The sequence below is a fragment of the Macaca nemestrina genome, chromosome 3 (assembly GCF_043159975.1).
Source record: "Macaca nemestrina isolate mMacNem1 chromosome 3, mMacNem.hap1, whole genome shotgun sequence".
NCBI classification, from domain to species: Eukaryota; Metazoa; Chordata; class Mammalia; order Primates; family Cercopithecidae; genus Macaca; species Macaca nemestrina.
Window position 1 is genome coordinate 100,370,803 of NC_092127.1, and position 19,344 is coordinate 100,390,146.

At 37.5% G+C, this 19,344-nt stretch overlaps 1 protein-coding gene across 12 annotated transcripts in view; it reads left to right on the plus strand.

The window, feature by feature from the left end:
* Window positions 1-19,344, plus strand: part of LOC105479633 (family with sequence similarity 13 member A) — a 377,790-nt gene that overhangs the window by 315,479 nt on the left and 42,967 nt on the right. For 11 of the 12 annotated variants that reach the window (XM_011737705.3, XM_011737709.3, XM_011737712.3 and 8 more), the window contains 3 exons: window positions 669-710; window positions 3,355-3,534; window positions 10,062-10,248. In XM_011737705.3, the coding sequence (XP_011736007.2) occupies window positions 669-710; window positions 3,355-3,534; window positions 10,062-10,248 (409 nt within the window). The remainder of the gene's footprint in view (window positions 1-668; window positions 711-3,354; window positions 3,535-10,061; window positions 10,249-19,344) is intronic. The other variant, XM_011737716.3, reaches the window with a different exon arrangement.

A 19,344-nucleotide genomic window follows, 5' to 3' on the forward strand; every position in this document is an offset into this window, starting at 1 on the left:
GTCCCAGCTACTCGGGAGGCTGAGGCAGGAGAATGGCGTGAACCGGGAGGCAGAGCTTGCAGCGAGCCGAGATCACGCCACTGCACTCCGGCCTGGGCGACTGAGCAAGACTCCGTCTCAAAAAAAAAAAAAAAAAAAGAAAGAAATAGTCATATAGAAAACAACATTGGTTCCTTGTTCTCTATCCCTGTGGTCCCCACTGCCCTCTGCCTGTTGAGAGTAGAGTTTTAGAAAGATGTTCTGTTTCCTGGCCTAAGAGGAGAAGGAAGGGAATGGATTTGGGCTGGGGAAAGATAGAAATAGGTGAAGTGGGTGGCAGGAAGTCACTTGGCCACAACTGACATTTTAGGAAAATGAAAAGACCTTGAACTAGGGCTGCTGTGGCAATATGTTGACAGCTAAGAGATGGTTCTCCAAATTTACAGAATTGTCTGCCATGGAAATCTTTTAAAAGGAGAAAAAGCCACTGTTATAAGCAAGCCGGGCCATCTCCATTTCTAGAAACAAGTGAAAATGAGCATCTTTCATTGGATGGTTAAACATTGTTTTGAGGATCACTTGGGAATGAGCTAATTTCTTTCAGCCTGCGATCCACTTCAGATGTTTGGTTCATCATCTCCGATCTTTCATCTAACCTGACTTTCTTTCTCTTTGCTTCTTTTCTGCAGTGCTCATGTACCCCAAGTCAGCAATGTGTCTGCAACCGGAGAGTAAGTTATTTGGGTTGGGTTTTTGGGCTTTGGGTTTTATTTTTAATGCCCTTTCCCACTTATTAAACAGAAAAAAAAAAAAAAGCAAGTCTAATGGTGTACAGTATTGGAAGATTCAGATAATAAGCAGCCAGTGACTTTTAGACTATATGGAGGAGAGGACTACATAGCTTTTCTTATTTGAGCTTCTGTATGTGTATTCCTACAGATGACTCCAACATTAGAAAACATGAGCTTTTTGTTTACTTCATTAAAAATAATGCCAGGATCATTTAATATTGGCAAGTAGTCTAATGTGCTTTGGGAGGCATCTTGCAATGGATAATGTAATTAAAAGTTAAACCATTAATCATGTCTTTACTCCTGCTTAGTTCATTTGACTGAACCTACATTGACTGAGTGCCTGCAAGACACCAGGCACAGGTTAGATGTGTAATGTCAAAGATGCCTTGGGCCCTGTCTTCGGGGATGTTACAGTCTAATAGGGATGCAGAAAAGAAAGTGAGTTAGTGATGGCAACAAGTCCCTGGTCCACAGGGCAGTGGCAGTACTCTCTTAATTATGTCATCACATGCCATTTCCTCCAAAGTCTTCCACTGACACTTAGACTAAACCTAAACTCCAGTTATCAGTCCTTGCTAATGCCTCTGACCATATTGCTCATTACACTTCAGCCACATGACCTGCTGTTCCCAGGGAGGGCCAACCTTATTGCTGCCTCAGAGACTTTGTGTTGGCTGTTCCTCAGCCTGACCAGCACTTTCTTATCATTCACTCCTTGTTCAAGTGTCATCTTATCCAGGATTCTATTCCTAACTACCCATATTCACTTGCCACCACTTTACTCAGTGTTTTAGAGAACTTATTGCTATTGGAAATTACATTATTTCTTTATTATCTATCTTGCCCTACAGGAATGTAAGCTCTGTAAATACAAGGAGCTTGTCTGTCATATTCATTGCTATCTCCCTACTGCCTAGAAAAGTGCCTGGCATATATTAGGCACTAAGTAAATAGTCATTGAATGACAGAACAGCTCCTGGCCCACATATGTTTCCATCACACGTACCTGTTCTCCTTACTTGCTGGGACATGAGTGGGCCTTTTTGGAGCATCTTCTCTTGGCAAGGATCAGGTGTAGGAGGTGGGGTGGATGTGGTGTGATAGGGAGAAGAGAGAAGAATTAGAAGAAGCACTAGTTGAAATGAATTTGGATCTAACAGGATGGATTTCAATTTTTTTAATTCCTTGTTGGGAGAGAAAACAATCAGAGGGCAGGACTGACCTCCTTTGACTTTGTCAGTTTCAAAGATATTCAAGAACTGCACCAAGACTGACATGTTCTTGCCTTTTTCATTTCCTAATAACCTTTCCTTATGGGTCTTGTATAGCTTGGAAAAGGTGCAGGGTTGTTCTGTTTAGGTATTTCCGTTTCATCTGGATATTTGGTATGTTGTAGGAGGCCACCTCTGACATAATGCATTTTATGGCTTCCTCATGAATATGTTATTTATATATTATGTACATCTCTTATGTGTATATTAACTTACAATCCTCTGTACTGCAATTAAATAATCTTGAATCATTTGACACATGGAGTTCTATGTATAAAAGTTCTAATGCCCAAGTTAATTGGACTATACTTCCTCATGATCTTAAAATATTTTTAATAAAATTTGAATAATATAACTATGAGTGGATTATAAAACTGCATTTGAAAAATCTGAAATTAGTTAAGTTCTCAAAACACATTTTATTTAAGTAAATGCTATTTCTCAGCCTGAGCATTTAGAATATACATATAGTTCTTTTTCAAGTGAAGAGAAACATGGTTTGAGGAGTCAGAAACTTTCCATACCAGCTTATTTGGAAATAATGTGGTGCTAAAAGAAAGTTTACACACCTTGAAAGATTCTACAGCTTTAAAAATGATTCCATTTATAGCTTGCCATGCACTTTTCAGCTCTTTGTGCTTATCTCTTTTCCTCAGGTTGAACAAAGTAAATCTATCCTTCCAATTTCAATAATATGTTTTGGGGTGTTTGCATGAATACAACTTTAATTATAAATATCATAATTTAATTGAATAGAGGTTAGGAAAGATTATGCCATGCTGTTATGAGTTCTAATTGTTCTGGTGAGTTTTTCCCCCAAATATCATTATTTTCATATAATTTGTCTTAGATTCTAAATAGATAATAGGCATCATAAAATTATTTGTGCCAGTTTGCTTTGCAAATCACTCTCTCTTCCTCTGTAGAATTGGTATGAAATTGCCTTTGTGAGAATAGGTCTACTATTATTCTATGAGGGCAAAAAAAAATCTTTCCTCATTCTACCTTATATTAACTGACCCCGGTTTCCTGAATGCCTCATAATTGTTGCTAGACTTGCCATGAGCATTTCAGCAATACTAGCTTCACGAAGATGAGAAAGTTATTAAATTGGCAGAATTGTTTTCATTTAGTTTTGGTTTTAGCAATAATGCAGATATTTTTTAGATTAATGCCTCATCATTGCTCATGAAGTTCTAAAGACCTTCCATTGGAAATACAGGTGTTCCCAAAACTGTAGGCACATATTTTTTTAAGGTGACCACTGATGAACCTGACTGCTTGAATGACTCTGCATTCTTTTTTGCCAGACTCTTAGAAAGAACCATACGATCAGCTGTAGAACAACATCTTTTTGATGTTAATAACTCTGGAGGTCAAAGTTCAGAGGACTCAGAATCTGGAACACCATCAGCATCTTCTGCCACATCTGCCAGACAGCGCCGCCGCCAGTGCAAGGAGCAGGATGAAGTTCGACATGGGAGAGACAAGTGAGTTGGCATTGATTCTTCTTCTTACTTGAGTTTTCTCTTCTTTGAAAAATATACACCCAAATTAGTCACTGTGTTATAGTCATACCTCCTGGTCCTCTCCCATTTCAGTATTTAGGTTAAAACTTTAAGAGTTTTCAGTTTGCCTATTCTAAACTTAGCTACATTTGGAAATTTATAGGTGATTGCATAAATATTCGCATTTCATCCAGACATTTGGTATGTTGTTAGAAACCACCTCTGATTGAATACACCCTATGGCTTCCTCATAAATATCTTATTTAGAGGGATTCTGAACCATGGGTAGAGAAAGTTACCATATGCTTGTCCAGAGGTATTTTTTTTTCTTGCTAGACAACATTAAGTTGACTATTTAGACTTGTTTATGAAGCAGCTGATTTCTCCATTATATTTATGTGATTAAATAGTCAGATATCACTATAATACTCTAACATTTGATTATGTTTTAGTATAAGAAAAGTTAGGCTTAAATCTACTCAAAAAATGAAAAGCTTAAGTTCTTTATTATAAAAATCACTAATTTTAAGGCATTCCCATAGTATGAATTTTAAGAACAGTGTTACAAAGAGCTTTATTCTCCATGAAAAAAGATTTAATAAAATACAGATGAGCAATTACCATTTATATTATTTAATAATCATGATTTAAATTGTCAAGGAAAATAAATTTATGGAGAGAATAGACTATGCAGATATTCCTATATTTTCCCTGAAAGTTCCAAGGTTATTTTTATTGACTGTATGTAACCTTTAGCCTCTTTATGGTTGTTGTTTTGAACTCCTTATTAAATGTCAAAAACTAAACTGAACCAGACCCTAGGCCCCTCATTCTTTTTCTTTCTTTTCTTTTTCAATTTTTAATTTGTATGAATATATAATAGTCATACACCCCTCATTCCCATTCTTTTTCACCTAGACTCATAATCTACATTAAACCCTTTATGGAAAAAGCAAAAAAGCTTTGTTTTGTTTAAAGAAAAACACAAAAGATAAACAGTATAAATAAGTTTCATGCTGTACCTCACCGAGATGTTTAAGTGCTATATTAGGAAATGTAACTTTAGAAATAGAGCAGTATCAATAATATAACCCACTGATTTACAGGTAGCATATGCAGTACTTTTCAAATAAATTCTCATGGAGCTGGTGGATAGAATAGTTGTAATATTCCATTTAGAAAATAGAAAAATTATAATACAGGAGATATTTACATTTCTTCTACTCCTGTGGCATGACATGAGATATTTACATTTAAAATTAGCTACTGACATGTTTATAGAAAATGTTTAGAAATATAATTAGTTTGTGTACTACCTCTAATATGTTGTAGAGAAAGCACAAAGTATTCATTTAACACTGTTCTTATCCGCTGCCTCATTTTTTGCTGAGGAGTATGTAGCAACATTTTGCATTTTAAAAATATCCTCAGTGTGTCACGATATCCTGCTTTCCACCCTCTTTGTTTGGACAGAGGGCCAGCAGGTGGAGGTGGGAAGTGGTGGGGAGCATGAGAGAGAACAGAGTGTGATGGTGCTGTTGGTGGATGCTTGGCAGCAGGTCTCGGGGAGGACAGTGGAGGTAAAAACAGATGAGGGCCAGACAGGGCAGGGAAATGTGAAGCACAGCCTCACCTCTCCTGAAGAATTTAAATAGAGAACTTCCCAAGCCCAGGGACATTTCTAGCATAAGTTATCTTGATTGTTTTTTACCAGCAACATCAGGAGAACAAAAGGAGATGGGGAATGGTAGCTGAGTGATGGTCTGAAGACTATACCCATGAAACCCTAGCCTTTCCCTTAGTTGTTCTTCTCTTGCTATTGCCTTCACCACTCCTCCTGGTCAAATTACAGTTGGGCATTGAGGAAGAGAATCTTGGGGTACAAATAGTACCCAACCTGACACACTGTGACACAATCGTGTCTTGATAGTCCTTCAACTCTCAGTCCACACTGAACGGTTTCTCTTAGCTCTCCAGGTCTTTGGAAGAGTGAGACCCTTATCTCTCAAAGCCCCCAGATCCCCTAATTTTGTCTGGTCCAGCTTCGACCATAGGTCAGTAGTCATTTCCTGCAGCCCTTCTCCCCTCATCTTCATGCTGGGTTCTGTCATCCTTTCATTCAACTTCCTTGATCCAGCGTTCTCATTCCACTTATTTCTTCCCACCTCCACTCTTTTCCTTTTGCACATCTGCTTGCTTGAAATACTTTTCCAGCAGGCTGATTCTTTCAGCATCTCCTCTTTGGTGTCAGATTTCTCCTTTAACCTTCCTTTCAATGAGCCACTGCCATAAACGTCTTCTCCAGTATCTCCAGGAGAGTCATGAACATGTCATAAACTATAAGAAGGTCAAGAATCATTAATATAGCCTACAGTCAATGAGTTTATCATAGTATATGCTTCTATACAATTGATTCATTTAAGATTTTTCACAAGTCTTTATTCAAAAAATAAGGAAAGATTAAGCTAGGCTGTAATATTCTATTCAAAACTATAAGCTTTTTGAAGTGGTTAAAAAGTGTTTAGAAACATAGGAATCTATTTATATTATTATCTATTATTTTGCCTCTAGTAACTTAGAGATGCAACAAATTAAAAAGTATTCTTGAAGAAGCCAGTGATGACTATATTTCAAGATGAGTAAAAGAGTCAGTAAAGTCATACTAAAGTCATCATGGCCAATTTTTGAAATAGCAGTACCGAAGATAGACGAAGACTACAAATAACTTCATTCATAGGTACAAATGATTTGTTATTTGTCTGAATTCATAAGGAAATATAATCAGACCTATATTACTGTTTGCTACAATATAAACATAAAAGTTTAAACATAAAATCTTCATTATATAAAAATATTCAGCTAAATTCATTTAGTAAAAAATTTATCTGCCAAGTTTACGGAAATGTGAAATTTTGGTGATAGGTATATGGAAGTTTGTTGTGATAGTGTCTCTACTTCTGTATATGTTTGAAAAAAATCATAATAAATATTTTTTTAAAGCAAAGCATCATTTAAGTGAAAATGGTTTTCAATCTTCCAAAAACACAATGAACTGGAAAATTGATCCAAATGTTTCTTTGTTATATAAAGACTATATTAAAATCCTGCAAAGTAAAAGAAAGCAGGCTATATTTGGGGAATAATAAATAGTTCAGCATTGCCAGGACATTAAGTAGGTATGTAGGGGTGAGGAGAAAATCCTGAAAAAATGTGGAAATAAATCTAGATAATGAGAGTGAGAGGTCCAGAGATCTAAGTTCAGTCAAATCCAAGTTATGTCAGATATGATTGAAATCTGACAGAATATTGCAGGAAGGAATTGAGTACACCTGCTCCATCTAAGATTAGATTTAAAGAAATACAACCATGTGTTTTATACAGAGCTGTATCTAAATAAAGTGCCTCCAAAGTCTTTAACAGTGATAACTGAGGACCCAGTACTATAAGGTGATTCAATGATGAAAAACAGGTATTGCACCCAGCCTCTTGGATCTATAGTGTAACTGAAATTAGAGTTCAACAAAGGGAAGTAGAAGAGACACATGGATGCCCGTAAAAGCAAAGACTTTCCTCGAGGGAGAACAGGATTTGCGCATGAACACCATAGCATGGTCAGATTTTCATATATTTATTTTGACAGGATTTATTCTAGTCGTTCATTCACTATTCAAAAAGATCATAAAATGAATTTTACTGTCTTGTTTTTTTAAATAGTTTTTAGCTGTTGTCTTTAGTCTGCTTGGGCTGCCATAACAAAATACCACCGACTGGGTGTCTTAAACAACAGAAATTTATCTTCTGATGGTTCTAGAAGCTGTAAGTTCAAGGTCAAGGTGCTAGAAGTGTCTGTTTCTGTTGAGGCCTCTCACATTGGCATGCAGATGGCTACCTTCTCACTGTATCTGCTCGTGCCCCTTCCTCTGTGTGCACACTCCTGATGTCTCTCCCTCTTCTTACAAGGACATTAGTCCTATTGGATTAGGGTCCCACCCTTATGACTCTTTTAACCTTATTTACCTCCTTAAAGGCCCTGTCTCCAAATATGGTCACATTGGGGATTAGGACTTCCAAATGTGAATTCTGAGGGTACATAAGTCAGTCCATACTAGCTTTCAAGCATTAAAGGTCCTCCATTTAAAAGTTGTAATTGGGGCCGGGCGCAGTGGCTCACGCCTGTAATCGCAGCACTCTGGGAAGCCAAGGCGGGCAGATCACTTGAGGCCAGGAGTTTGAGAACAGCCTGGCCAATATGATGAAACCCCATCTCTACTAAAAATACAAAAATTAGCCAGCATGGTGGCACATGCCTGTAGTCCCAGCTACTCAGGAGGCTGAGGCAGGAGAATCGCTTAAACCTGGGAGGTCGAGGTTGCAGTGAGCTGAGATCGCACCACTGCACTCCAGCCTGGATGACGGAGCAAGACTCTGTCTGAAAAAAAATAAAAATGAAAAAAAAAGTTATAATTGGACATATATGCCAAAAGCTAGGTTAATGGGTACAAAAACATAGTTTGCAAAATACCTAGTATTTGGTAGGACAACACGATGATTAGAGTCAAAAATAAATTAATTGTACATTAAAAATATCTAAAAGAGTGTAACTGAGCCGGGCACGGTGGCTCAAGCTTGTAATCCCAGCACTTTGGGAGGCTGAGGCGGGCGGATCACAAGGTCAGGAGATCGAGACCATCCTGGCTAACACGGTGAAACCCCGTCTCTACTAAAAAATACAAAAAACTAGCCGGGCGAGGTGGCGGGCGCCTGTGGTCCCAGCTACTCCGGAGGCTGAGGCAGGAGAATGGCGTAAACCCGGGAGGCGGAGCTTGCAGTGAGCTGAGATCCGGCCACTGCACTCCAGCCTGGGCGACAGAGCCAGACTCAGTCTCAAAAAAAAATAAAAATAAAAATAAAAATAAAAAAATTAAAAAAATTAAAAAATAAAAAAATAAAAAAAAAAGAGTGTAACTGGATTGTTTGTAACACAAAGAATAAATGCCTGATGGAATCGATACCCCATTTACCTTGATGTAATTATTATGCATTGCATGCCTGTATCAAAATATCTCATGTACCCCAGAAGTATATACACCTACTGTGCACACACAAAAATTAAACATAAATAAAAAACAAACAGAAAAAAAGGCTAGGAAAAAGTATGAAGAGTGATAAGAAGATAGAATTTAAATAGTAAAATAAATAATTTTTGAGTTTTAGAATTAGATCAAATTCATCCAGCCACCCACAGAAGGCACTGCTCTGAGTGCGTGGAGGGGAGAGATTGAAGAGCATGTGCATGAGTATACATGCTTGCATTTAGTCCTTATCAGCTGCTCCTCCTGTCTTCAATTACTTTGTACTTAGAAAGTCTCTTATAAATGTGCATAAATCTTTTATATAATTTTACTAAATATATATTTTCACATTAAAGTTGGAGAAAAAATACTAAAATATAGAGTGTTAAAAATTACCAAAGAGAGTATAACTTTAAAAAGATTATGATAGTATTTAATTCATAATTTTGCCTCTGTTATACCCTGTCTAAAGATATGAATTTAGATTTCAGAATAAATATTTAATGTTATCTTTCATTTTGGGATATGGTTGAGCCAATAGTAAAATATGATATGTATTTTTTACTCTTTAGAATTCATTTATTTCACAATACAGTTTTAGGTGTTTAGGGAGGTAAATTAACTCATTCATACCACGAAGCAGGAGAGTAAAGTCTCATTTATTTGTTCCTTACCAAGCCATGGTGCTGTGCTGATGGTTTTATTTGTTCCATGATATTGTTTCTTTTTTTTTTTTTTAACTCAGTTTGCTAATTTACTTTTGTGAAAACCTATTATGGGAATGCTTAAGATATTAATACTTAAAACTGTTTCATGAACATCAAATGAATTAAATTCTATAATTACAACATTCATATCTACTTCTACAACTATGTCATGAAAGATGTCTGTACTTGGAAGTAACAAATCCAGATTTCAGTTAAAATGCTTTGTATTCCATAGTTTTTATTAACTTATATGATTTCTACTAAGATTATCTATTAATAATTCAGTGAGATTGAAATACACATTGCTATACTACTAAAATGGAAGATATAATTCCTTTTTAGATTTTGCTCCATACACTGTATTAATTTATAAATTTGAAATATATATATATATATTTAAATGTCTACTGTGAATAATAGGAAATTTCTGTATAAACTTGCACTGTTCTCCCTGTTTGAATACAAATTACTTTTGGTAAAATACAAAAGCTGTCCATTGGTAGAAACAGCTCTTGCCAATTTGCCTCTAGGAATTATTTCTCTTTCAATGTGATTTATTTGGCACCAAGCAGTCCCAGGAGTAGCACTCTGCTCAGATTTTGATCAGAGATGCAAACTGGAATTTCTGGGCACTCTTTGGATTTCCTAGGTATGATATGATGTAGTTAGAGTATCATTAAATGACCATTTGATCTTTTAAAATAAAATTAAGCTTTTTTCTCAATTCAAGGGGACTTATCAACAAAGAAAATATTCCTTCTGGGTTCAACCACCTTGATGATTGTATTTTGAATACTCAGGAAGTCGAAAAAGTACACGAAAATACTTCTGGTTGTGTTGGAGAAAGGAGCAAACCTAAACGTCAGAAATCCAGTACTAAACTTTCTGAGCTCCATGACAATCAAGATGGTCTTGTGGTAAGTGAATATGTCTATAAAATTTTACTTGTTAGGAAATACTACATCTCTTTGCTTTGCTTTGTAAAAAAATTAAAAGTAATTTCAGTCTTCAGTTTTATAACATTATAGAATATGAGTTCTGGAAGAGACCTTAGAGCTACTAAGTATATATATATTTGTATTTCTTTTTAATAAATACAGAAATTAAGGCTGAGAAATATTACATTCTACAGAGGAACAAGAGACACCACACAAACTCTGATTTCCATTTTTTTTTTCTCATTTTTTTCAAGCATTTCTAAATTTTGTTTTTGAAATAAAATTGCCCATAAAGCATTTTTTCTTCTTTTTCCCCATTCTATTTGTACTTGTCTAAATGAATATGTTTTATAAATTAATGAATGAACTTAAAGCAAGGTGAAATGCACAGTGAAAGAGGATCAGCTATCTTCGTGTTCAGATATCTCTTCATGTTCAGAAATTTCATTTCAAATCTATACTCTTTTAAAGTACTTTCTTCCAAGTTAATCAGAAACAGAAAGAAACTAATCCCTACGTAGTTGCCTCAGACCTGAATCTTGGATCATTAATTCAATACATAGTATACGTTTTTACAAGTGGTTTAATCAATGGCTAAATATTTGTTCAGTGTAACTATTAACATTCATCATCCTTCTTCCTTTATGCGTTAGTTTCTCTGAAAAATAAGCAACAAAGTCTGTCCCTTTAGTTAAAAAAAATGACAAAGCCAAAAACCTGGAGATAAATGTTATAATGTGACAGGAACTGGAATCCCTAATGAAAACAGACAATATCCTCTCCTACTGTTTGGTGTGCACATCCTCTGAAGTACTTTGTCTCTGACCAGTTTTTAGCTCCATGCTGTGCTTTTCATACATTCAATAAAATTCACGGGCCACCTATTTTCTCATTGTCAATTTCTGCATGTGCTCGGAGAAGATTTCTAATTTTTCCATAAGTAAAATATACATAAATGCAAATCTAGGATTTTTTCCCCCATAATGTCTCAATGCATGGTTTCTGGAAGTAAACTGATGAGCTAGAATGGACAGAAGTAATCATCTACCTCAGACTTATGTCTGGTACAGTTCTCAAAATAAAGAATTTAAAGTCTGGAATCATGACACACTTTTTTAACCCTGATAATTTCATTTCTGTTGTTAAAAGTAAATATTTAAATAAAATACATGGTATTAACGTCATTAGCTCTCTATTTGGCCCATGATTTGCTTATCTGCCAAAGAGATATCTGGTGACTGGAAGTCTGAGACTTGGCTTTATAGTGTGAAAAGAAGCTATGAAGCAGGCTTCTCAGTTTGAATCCCTTTTTACGTTCATTTAACCCATTAATTTTTTCTACCAGGAATAGTGTCATAAGTTAGTTAGATGGTAATAGTTAATAGAAGTGGAAAAGTACATATACTCCTTAGAATATATGTTTACTGATAAAACTATGGACATGGTCTGTGCTGAAAAACATTGGGATGGAAGATCCTAATTCCATTTGGGGTTTTTTATGTGAAAGAACTTGCCCCTACCTCAGTTGCCAGTTTCCGCATTCCAGGATTGTGCCTGTCACATGTGAGCTCAGTGGACCGTGTCTTTGTTGCAATGAATAACTTAAAACCCTGCCAGTACAACTTAGAAGAAAAACTTCCTCATCTCTAAAGTGAGGGTGTTCTCAAAGATGTTTTCCAATTCTTATATTCCATGAATTTAAACATCTAATCTTCTCAAGTAACCACAAAGCAAAGAGCCAGGGAATACAACAGACTAGTGTTAAGACTACATCCTGAAAGTTAAGTTGTGTATCTTCACTTCCCCCTTATTTTTAACCTTCTAATTCTACTTTCCCCAACTTTCCTCCAAAACCTTTCCCTAGCCCATTTTAAGTTCTTTACATTCTGACCAAACATTTGTTTCTATTGCTTAAAAAAATTATAAATAATTATATGTCTTCTATGTGGCAGGAAATAGTTTAGATCCTGTGGATACAGTAATGAGAAAAACAGGTAACAATTCCTGCCTTCCTGGAGCTTACATTCTAGTCAGGGAAACAGACAATGACCAAGATAAATAAGTAAAGAATAAAGTATATTAGGTAGTGATAACAACTAGAAAGAAAAAATATCTAGGGAATGGGGACAGGAACTGTGAGGGGGCAAGGGATGCAGTTTTAAATGGAATAACCAGAGGAGACCTCTCCAAGAATTTGACACTTGAGTATAAAGAACTAGAGGAAGCAAGGAAGCAAGCCTTACTGATGGAATGACAGGTGCAAGGGCTTTGAGACAATTGTTTTCTGGAATATTCAAGGAACCACAGAGATACCATTACGGTTGGAAAAGAGTGAGCAAAATGAAAGAGGTAATGGAAAGGCAGGGCACATTAAATAGGTAGGTCCTTATAGATCATTGTAAGGACCCCTCCTTTATTCTGGGTGAGATGCGAAGCCATTGAGTTCTCAGTAGAACAGTGACCTGGCTTACTTAAATTTGTTAATGTTTTGTTGAAAATAGACAGTAAGCAGGCAAGGGCAGAAGCAGAGAGACCAGTTAGGAGTCATTACAGTCATCTGGGTTTGAGATGATGATAGTTTGAACTGAGGTGATACAAGAGCCAGCTATATGGACTCACGGGCTATACCCTGCACTGGTCTAGGGAGCACTGTTCCCATCAACTAAAACATGAATTGTTCCCCCTGGGAGTTGTACACTGCAGTGGTCATGAGGTGGGGTAAGAAAATGAATGTATTTTGAAGATAGAATTGACAAAATCACCTGACAGATTCAATGTGGGGTATGAAAGCAAAAGAGGAGTCAAAGATGATTCCAAGATTTTTGGCCTGAGCAGCTGGGAGACTGGTGTTGCCAATTTACTGAGATGAGGTAGATAGAAGTTTTGGGAGTCATATCCTAAGTTCAGTTTCTGACATGGAAAGACTGAGCTGCCCATTAGACATCTAAGAGGAGAGATACTAGAGAGGCAACTGGGCTTCTGGGCCTAGAGTTTCGGGAGAATGTCCTCCTTAGAGATACAAATGTGGGAGTCATGAGCATTATAAATGACATTTAAAGCCAATACACTGGCTGAGATAACCAAGGGAGTGAATTTGAATAGAAAAGGCCTTCTCACAAGGCCTTGAGGCAGAGAATGGGGAGATGAGAAGCCAGCAGAAGAAACTTAAGAAGCAGCAGCCAGAAAACTAGAAGAAAAATGAGGTAAGTTTGGTATCTTAGAAGCCAAGTAAGCAAGGGTCTCAAAGAGGAAGGAGAATCAGATGATAGGTCAAGTAGAAGACTGCGAGTTTGACCATTGAAATTAGCAAAATGTAGCTCCCTGGTGATCTTAGTAAGAACAGTGTTGGTAGGAAGATGGCAGCAAGAGCCATTTTCAGGAGAAGATGGTAGGAGAGTAACTGAAGACAGTGAGTGAATGGCTTCACAGTGATCTTGCTGGCCCACAGCACAGCCAAAGAGGAGAATATGGTGTAGACCTGGAAAAGCATCTTAAAGATGTGGTGTCTTTACAGTGAGAACTATCTGGCTCCTTTCTCCCTCTGTCCTTTTGCCTCTTGAGGATATCATGATCAGCAGAGACTGAGAAACTACAGATAATTCAGAGCTCAGCAATCGGGGCAGTGAGGTATCAGTCTGGGCATCAGACTGCACTGCCTTACCTCAAATTATTGCCACAATTTCAACCTTTCCCTTTCCTTAAACCCCAAGCTCATACCTGTGCCCTTCCTTCTCTCCCAGAAGAAAACCTTATCTCCTCTTTTACTTTGAAGAGCTGAAATAACCAGCTTCTGTTTCAACTTCCCTCACTTCACTTCCAGATTTCTCTAGCTCTCTGCCTATTTTATTTTCTTTCCTGCTCAAATGACAAAGTAAGTTTCCTAAATTCTAAGACTAACCTCTAAGGTGAAAAGTATCTTTGAAAATTCTATTTTTTACATCCATCTCCCAGCCTACCTCACACAGGCATAAAAAAATATTTACACATATACACTTCCCCTCTATTGGCTCATCTCCATTGGCTTAGGAAAAAAAAAAGTCTATCTCCAAACTTCCGCTCTAGGGCAGAGTTTAATACTTTGACTCAAAAATCACAACACATTCATGCATTTTATCCAGTAACCCTCCTTCTGCTACTCTGTTCTAGGTGCATAATCCTTTTTTGTTTGTTTGTTTGTTTGTTTGTTTGAGATGGAGTTTCACTCTTATTGCCCACTGGAGTGCAATGACGCGATCTCAGCTCGCTGCAACCTCCCCCTCCTGGGTTCAAGCGATTCTCCTGCCTCAACCTCCCGAGTAGCTGGGTTTGCAGGTGCACACTACTACGCCCAGCTAATATTTGTATTTTAGTAGAGATGGGGTTTCACCATGTTGGCCAGGCTGGTCCCAAACTCCTGACCTCAATTGATCTGCCCGCCTCGGCTTCCCAAAGTGCTGGGATTACAGGCATGAGCCACCACACCCAGCCACTAGGTGTATAATCTTAAATATTGAAAAAACCATATGTATTAATTTGCTCACTGCAAGGCTATTTATAATCATGGAGTATTAGAAGCAATTTAAATGTTCAAAAGTAGAAGAGCAGACGAGTAACATTTATATGTCAACTCAATAAAATATTCTGCAATGATTCAAAATTATAGTTATGAAGATTATATAATAAAATAGAAAATATTTGACAAGTTATATTTTAAGTGCTTTGCATACATTCTCAATTTTAATCCTCCCAATAATCCATAGGTAGATATTGTTATTCCCATTCTAATCATGAGGAAAATTAGGCACAGGAGATTAAACAACTAGGTCACACATAAGTGGTGGAGCTGGGATATCACTGTACTGCCCTTCAATATAAAAATAGGTTATGAAGCATTACCTACAGTGCATGCACATATATGTATGACATATTCATTCCTAGGAAAAAAGGCTAAAAGGATATATAGCTAAAAGTGATTGTATGATTGCACTATGGTGGTGGCAGTAGTATTAGAGGTAATTGTTTCTCTTCTCTCCACATATGTTCTGTGTGATTATATGAATTCTATAATATTACATTTAATATATAAAAAATACAAACAAAGTCTATAGGTCTCTTATTTATGAACAACTTCCTTTTAGTTTCAGGTGTACATGAAATCTCAGTCAAGGTTCAAGAAAGGAGAATAGGTCTTATAATCATACCTGAATTTCAGTTCCAGCTATCTCACTTCATAGCTATGGCAAGTAAAGCACGTTACTTAGCCTTTTACTTCATCTGTAAAATAGCAGCTTTTTGTGAGATTGTGGTTTTTTTTGTGAGATTTAAATGCAACTAAATGTGCTAAAGAAGAGGTAAAACTGAACATGGTAAATATGTTTCTGCTCCCTCTGCTCTGATGGCCAATCTCTTTTCTTCATTTTACCATCACACATTTTGAACAGTCTGTACTTGTTAGTTTCAGTTCTTCTATTTTTTTTAAGAGGCAGAGTCTCACTCTGTCATCTAGCCTGGAGTGCAGTGGCATGATCAAAGCTCACTGCAACACCCAACTCCTGGGCTTAGGGGATCCTCCTGCCCCAGCCTCCCAAGTAGCCAGGACCATAGGCATGCGCCACCACACCCAGCTAATTTGTAAAATGTTTTTTAGAGACAGAGTTTCACTATGTTGCCCAGGCTGGTCTCAAACTTCTGGCCTCAAGTGATCCTCCCACCTCAGCCTCCCAAAGTGCTAGGATTACAGGAGTGAGGTGCCACGCCCAGACCCCATTCTTCTTTTCATATTTATACATCAATCCCTATAGTCTAGATTCCACTCCCAACCCCAATCCGAACCCCAATCCCAATCCGAACCCCAACCCCGTTCTCTACAGATTTTTTCTTCATGTCTCTACTGGTCTTTTGTGCTATCACTGGTCCCTGTGCTATGACTTCATCTAGTTCTTGGCCTCCTCAAGGCCTTGGGGTGTTTGATACTTTGTGGCTCTTTGTCTGAACCCTTTCTCACTGGGTCTCAATGATGGTTGACCTCTCCTTGTCCTCATACGACAATGACTGTTTTCTTCTTTGCTGTATGCTTCCCTGGCTAAGCTCCCATAAATCATGCTTGGATTTAAATGTTACCTAGATTTTTGTCTCATATCTCTTTTCTATCTGAACTTTCAGAGCTTCTCCAGTTCCATGGTTTCAGTTGTCACCTCTCTACAAATGACTTACAAATTAACATTTGATGGATTCTGTCTGCAGTTCACCCTAGAGAATACTTTAAAGTCAACATGTTGAAACCAAACTCATCATCTTCTCCTCAATCTCTTTTTCATTCAAGAGTCCCATCTGATTCAATCACATCATCGTCTCCTTAGTCATTTTCCAAGTCCTTTCCTTTTCCTCACCTCCATCCTTCTTTCAGCATTTCAATCATTTGTCAAATTTAGTTGATTCTGCTTTTTAAAAAGATATTATGTGCATCTCCTTTCCCTTTTTTGTATTGCCATTACATAGCTGAGGCTCTTATTATAACTAATTTGGAATATTGAAACAGCCAGCCAACATGTCTCCAAGCCTCTACTCACTTTCCTCTCCAGAACATGTCTGCTGCTACAAAACAATTATCTACGTAACGCAGCAATTTTCAACCATTGTTTTCAGTGTAACACAACTCAGCAAGAACTCCTGTCAAAAACTACATGATCGTGATTTTCTGGGTGGTAATAATAATGTAAAAAAGTCCAACAATGTGAACCACTGACTTAAAATTATTTATTCCTTCAATCACACAACAGCTAACTATATGACAAGCACTATTTTCAACACTAAGGACACAATGTGATCGAAACAGACACACACTCTACCTTCCTGAAGTTTACAGTCTCATAAAATGAGATAGATAGGAAAGAAATACCTAGTCAGATGGCAGTACATGCTGTGGAGAGAAATAAGGCAGGGTAAAGAGTATGGAAAGTGGTAAGAGGTAAAGGATCGACATCCTAGAGGACATTCATGTCAGGCCTCACTGAAAATGATGCTTGTGCAGAGACCTGAAGGAGTTGAGGCAATGAGCCATCAGGATATCTGGGGAGAGAAAATCTAGGCAGAGGGAGCAGCATGCTGAGCCTTTGAGGACAGGGAAGAGGTGGCCATGGTTAGAACATAGTTGAGAGGAGCATTGTAGGAGATGAGATCAAAGATGTAGCAGAGGTCCTGATCACCTAAGGCTTCATAACCATTTTTAGGACTTTAGCAGTTACCTTAAGTAGGATGAGGAGCCACAGAAGATTGAGAGGGGAAGGAAGCCATTTTGTGGCATACTTTATAAAAGGATCACTATGGCAACTGTGTTAAGTATAGCGTATGGGGTGATGAGAAATGGATAAGGACTAAAGTAAAATAATTGACATAATCTAGTAAAGAATTCAAGTAGGCAGTTAGATATATTAATCTGGAGGTCAAGGGAGAGATGAAATAAATAATTTTGGAAGTCTTTGGCACACAGTTGGTTTTTAAACCCTTGAGAGTGGATAAGCTGACACCAAAGGACCGAGTACAAAGGGTAAAAATAAAGGTTCCAAGGACTAAGCCCTGAGACATACCAACATTTAGGGGGTAAGCAGATGAGAAGGGAGCACCACAAGGGACTAAGAAGGAGCTGCTGCCAATCTCCAGTGCAACATGAAGGCAAGAGCCTCATTAGATTTAGGTCCAGAGAAAATCAGAAGAAAGAAATTGGAATAGGGAGTGAGTGATAATTTCACATATATCTAGCTAACCCACAGCTACCTTGATGGGAGCTCTATCGGTGGGAAGAGGCAGGAAGAGCCTGATTAAGTGGGTTCAAGAAAGCCTAAGAGGAAATGAGTTGGATACTACAAGTATGGAAAGTCTTTGAACACGTTTTGCCTTACAGGGGGGAAGAAAAACGAGGTAGCAGTTGGAGAGAATACAAGCTGAAGACAGTTTTTAGAAGGCAGTGATGTTACAGAATATTTGTATAAGACAAGCCAATGGAGAGGCGGAGATGACGATGCAAGAGAGATCCATTGCAGGAGCAATGTTCTTGATGGGGGATAGGGGATGGAACCTGATGGACAAGTGGAGTGGTGTGATCATAGATCACTTTGATCTAAAGACCATCTCATCAAGAACTCCAACAACTTTCCCCCACTGCCTCCTTTGCATAACACCAAAGGTCTATCTTTGTGTTCTAACCACAGCCCACATTTCATCTATGAAAAGTGAATACTCTTCTAACTTGTATCAGCCTCTTCATGTTTATGCACACATCTGGGATTCCTTTCCACTTTGTACTATTGAGTAAGGAAAGAAGGCTATACATATTCAGTAGAAGCTGTACTTCGAGTATCCATGCAACCATCTGGATTTTTACTTTCAGTAAGTATAGTATTCTATACTTACATGAGATATTCAACACTTTTGTTATAAAATGGGCTTTCTGTTAGGTGATTTTGCCCAATTGTAAGCTAATTTAAGTGTTCTGACCATGTTTAGGCTAGGCTAAGGTATGCCATTCAGTAGGTTAGGTGTACTAAAAGCATTTTTGGCTTATGATATTTTCTAATTACCATGGGTTTATTGGGATATAACCTCCATGGTAAGTTGAAGAGCGTCTGTACCTGGTGAAGCATTGTATTGGCTGATCTGGAAGCCACACATATCACTTCTCACATCCCATTGGAGAGCAGTCAGTCACATGGTTGTACCTGATCACAAGAGAGACTGGGAAATGTATTGTTGCTGGGCATCTACTTTATGACGGTGGAAGAAGCGTAGCATGGGTTTGGGTGGACAACTGGTAAACTCTTCATAGGCATCCTTTATGATACCAGTAGTTCTTTTTTAATATGGATGAGCTTATAAAATTTTAAGCAATAAAACATAAAATGTACAAAAGGGTACAAAAAGGAATTCAAATATGCCATTAATCCTTTCTTAACGAGACTATCAAATATTCTCCTTCTCTTAGAGCTCAAGGTTAGAATAATGAACCTGTTTTGACTAACAGCATTCCTGTAGCCTTCAGATTGAGCTGTTTGTATATCGAGAGAGGCATTTTTGTGTGTGTCCTCTATTAAAGCTTTGTCA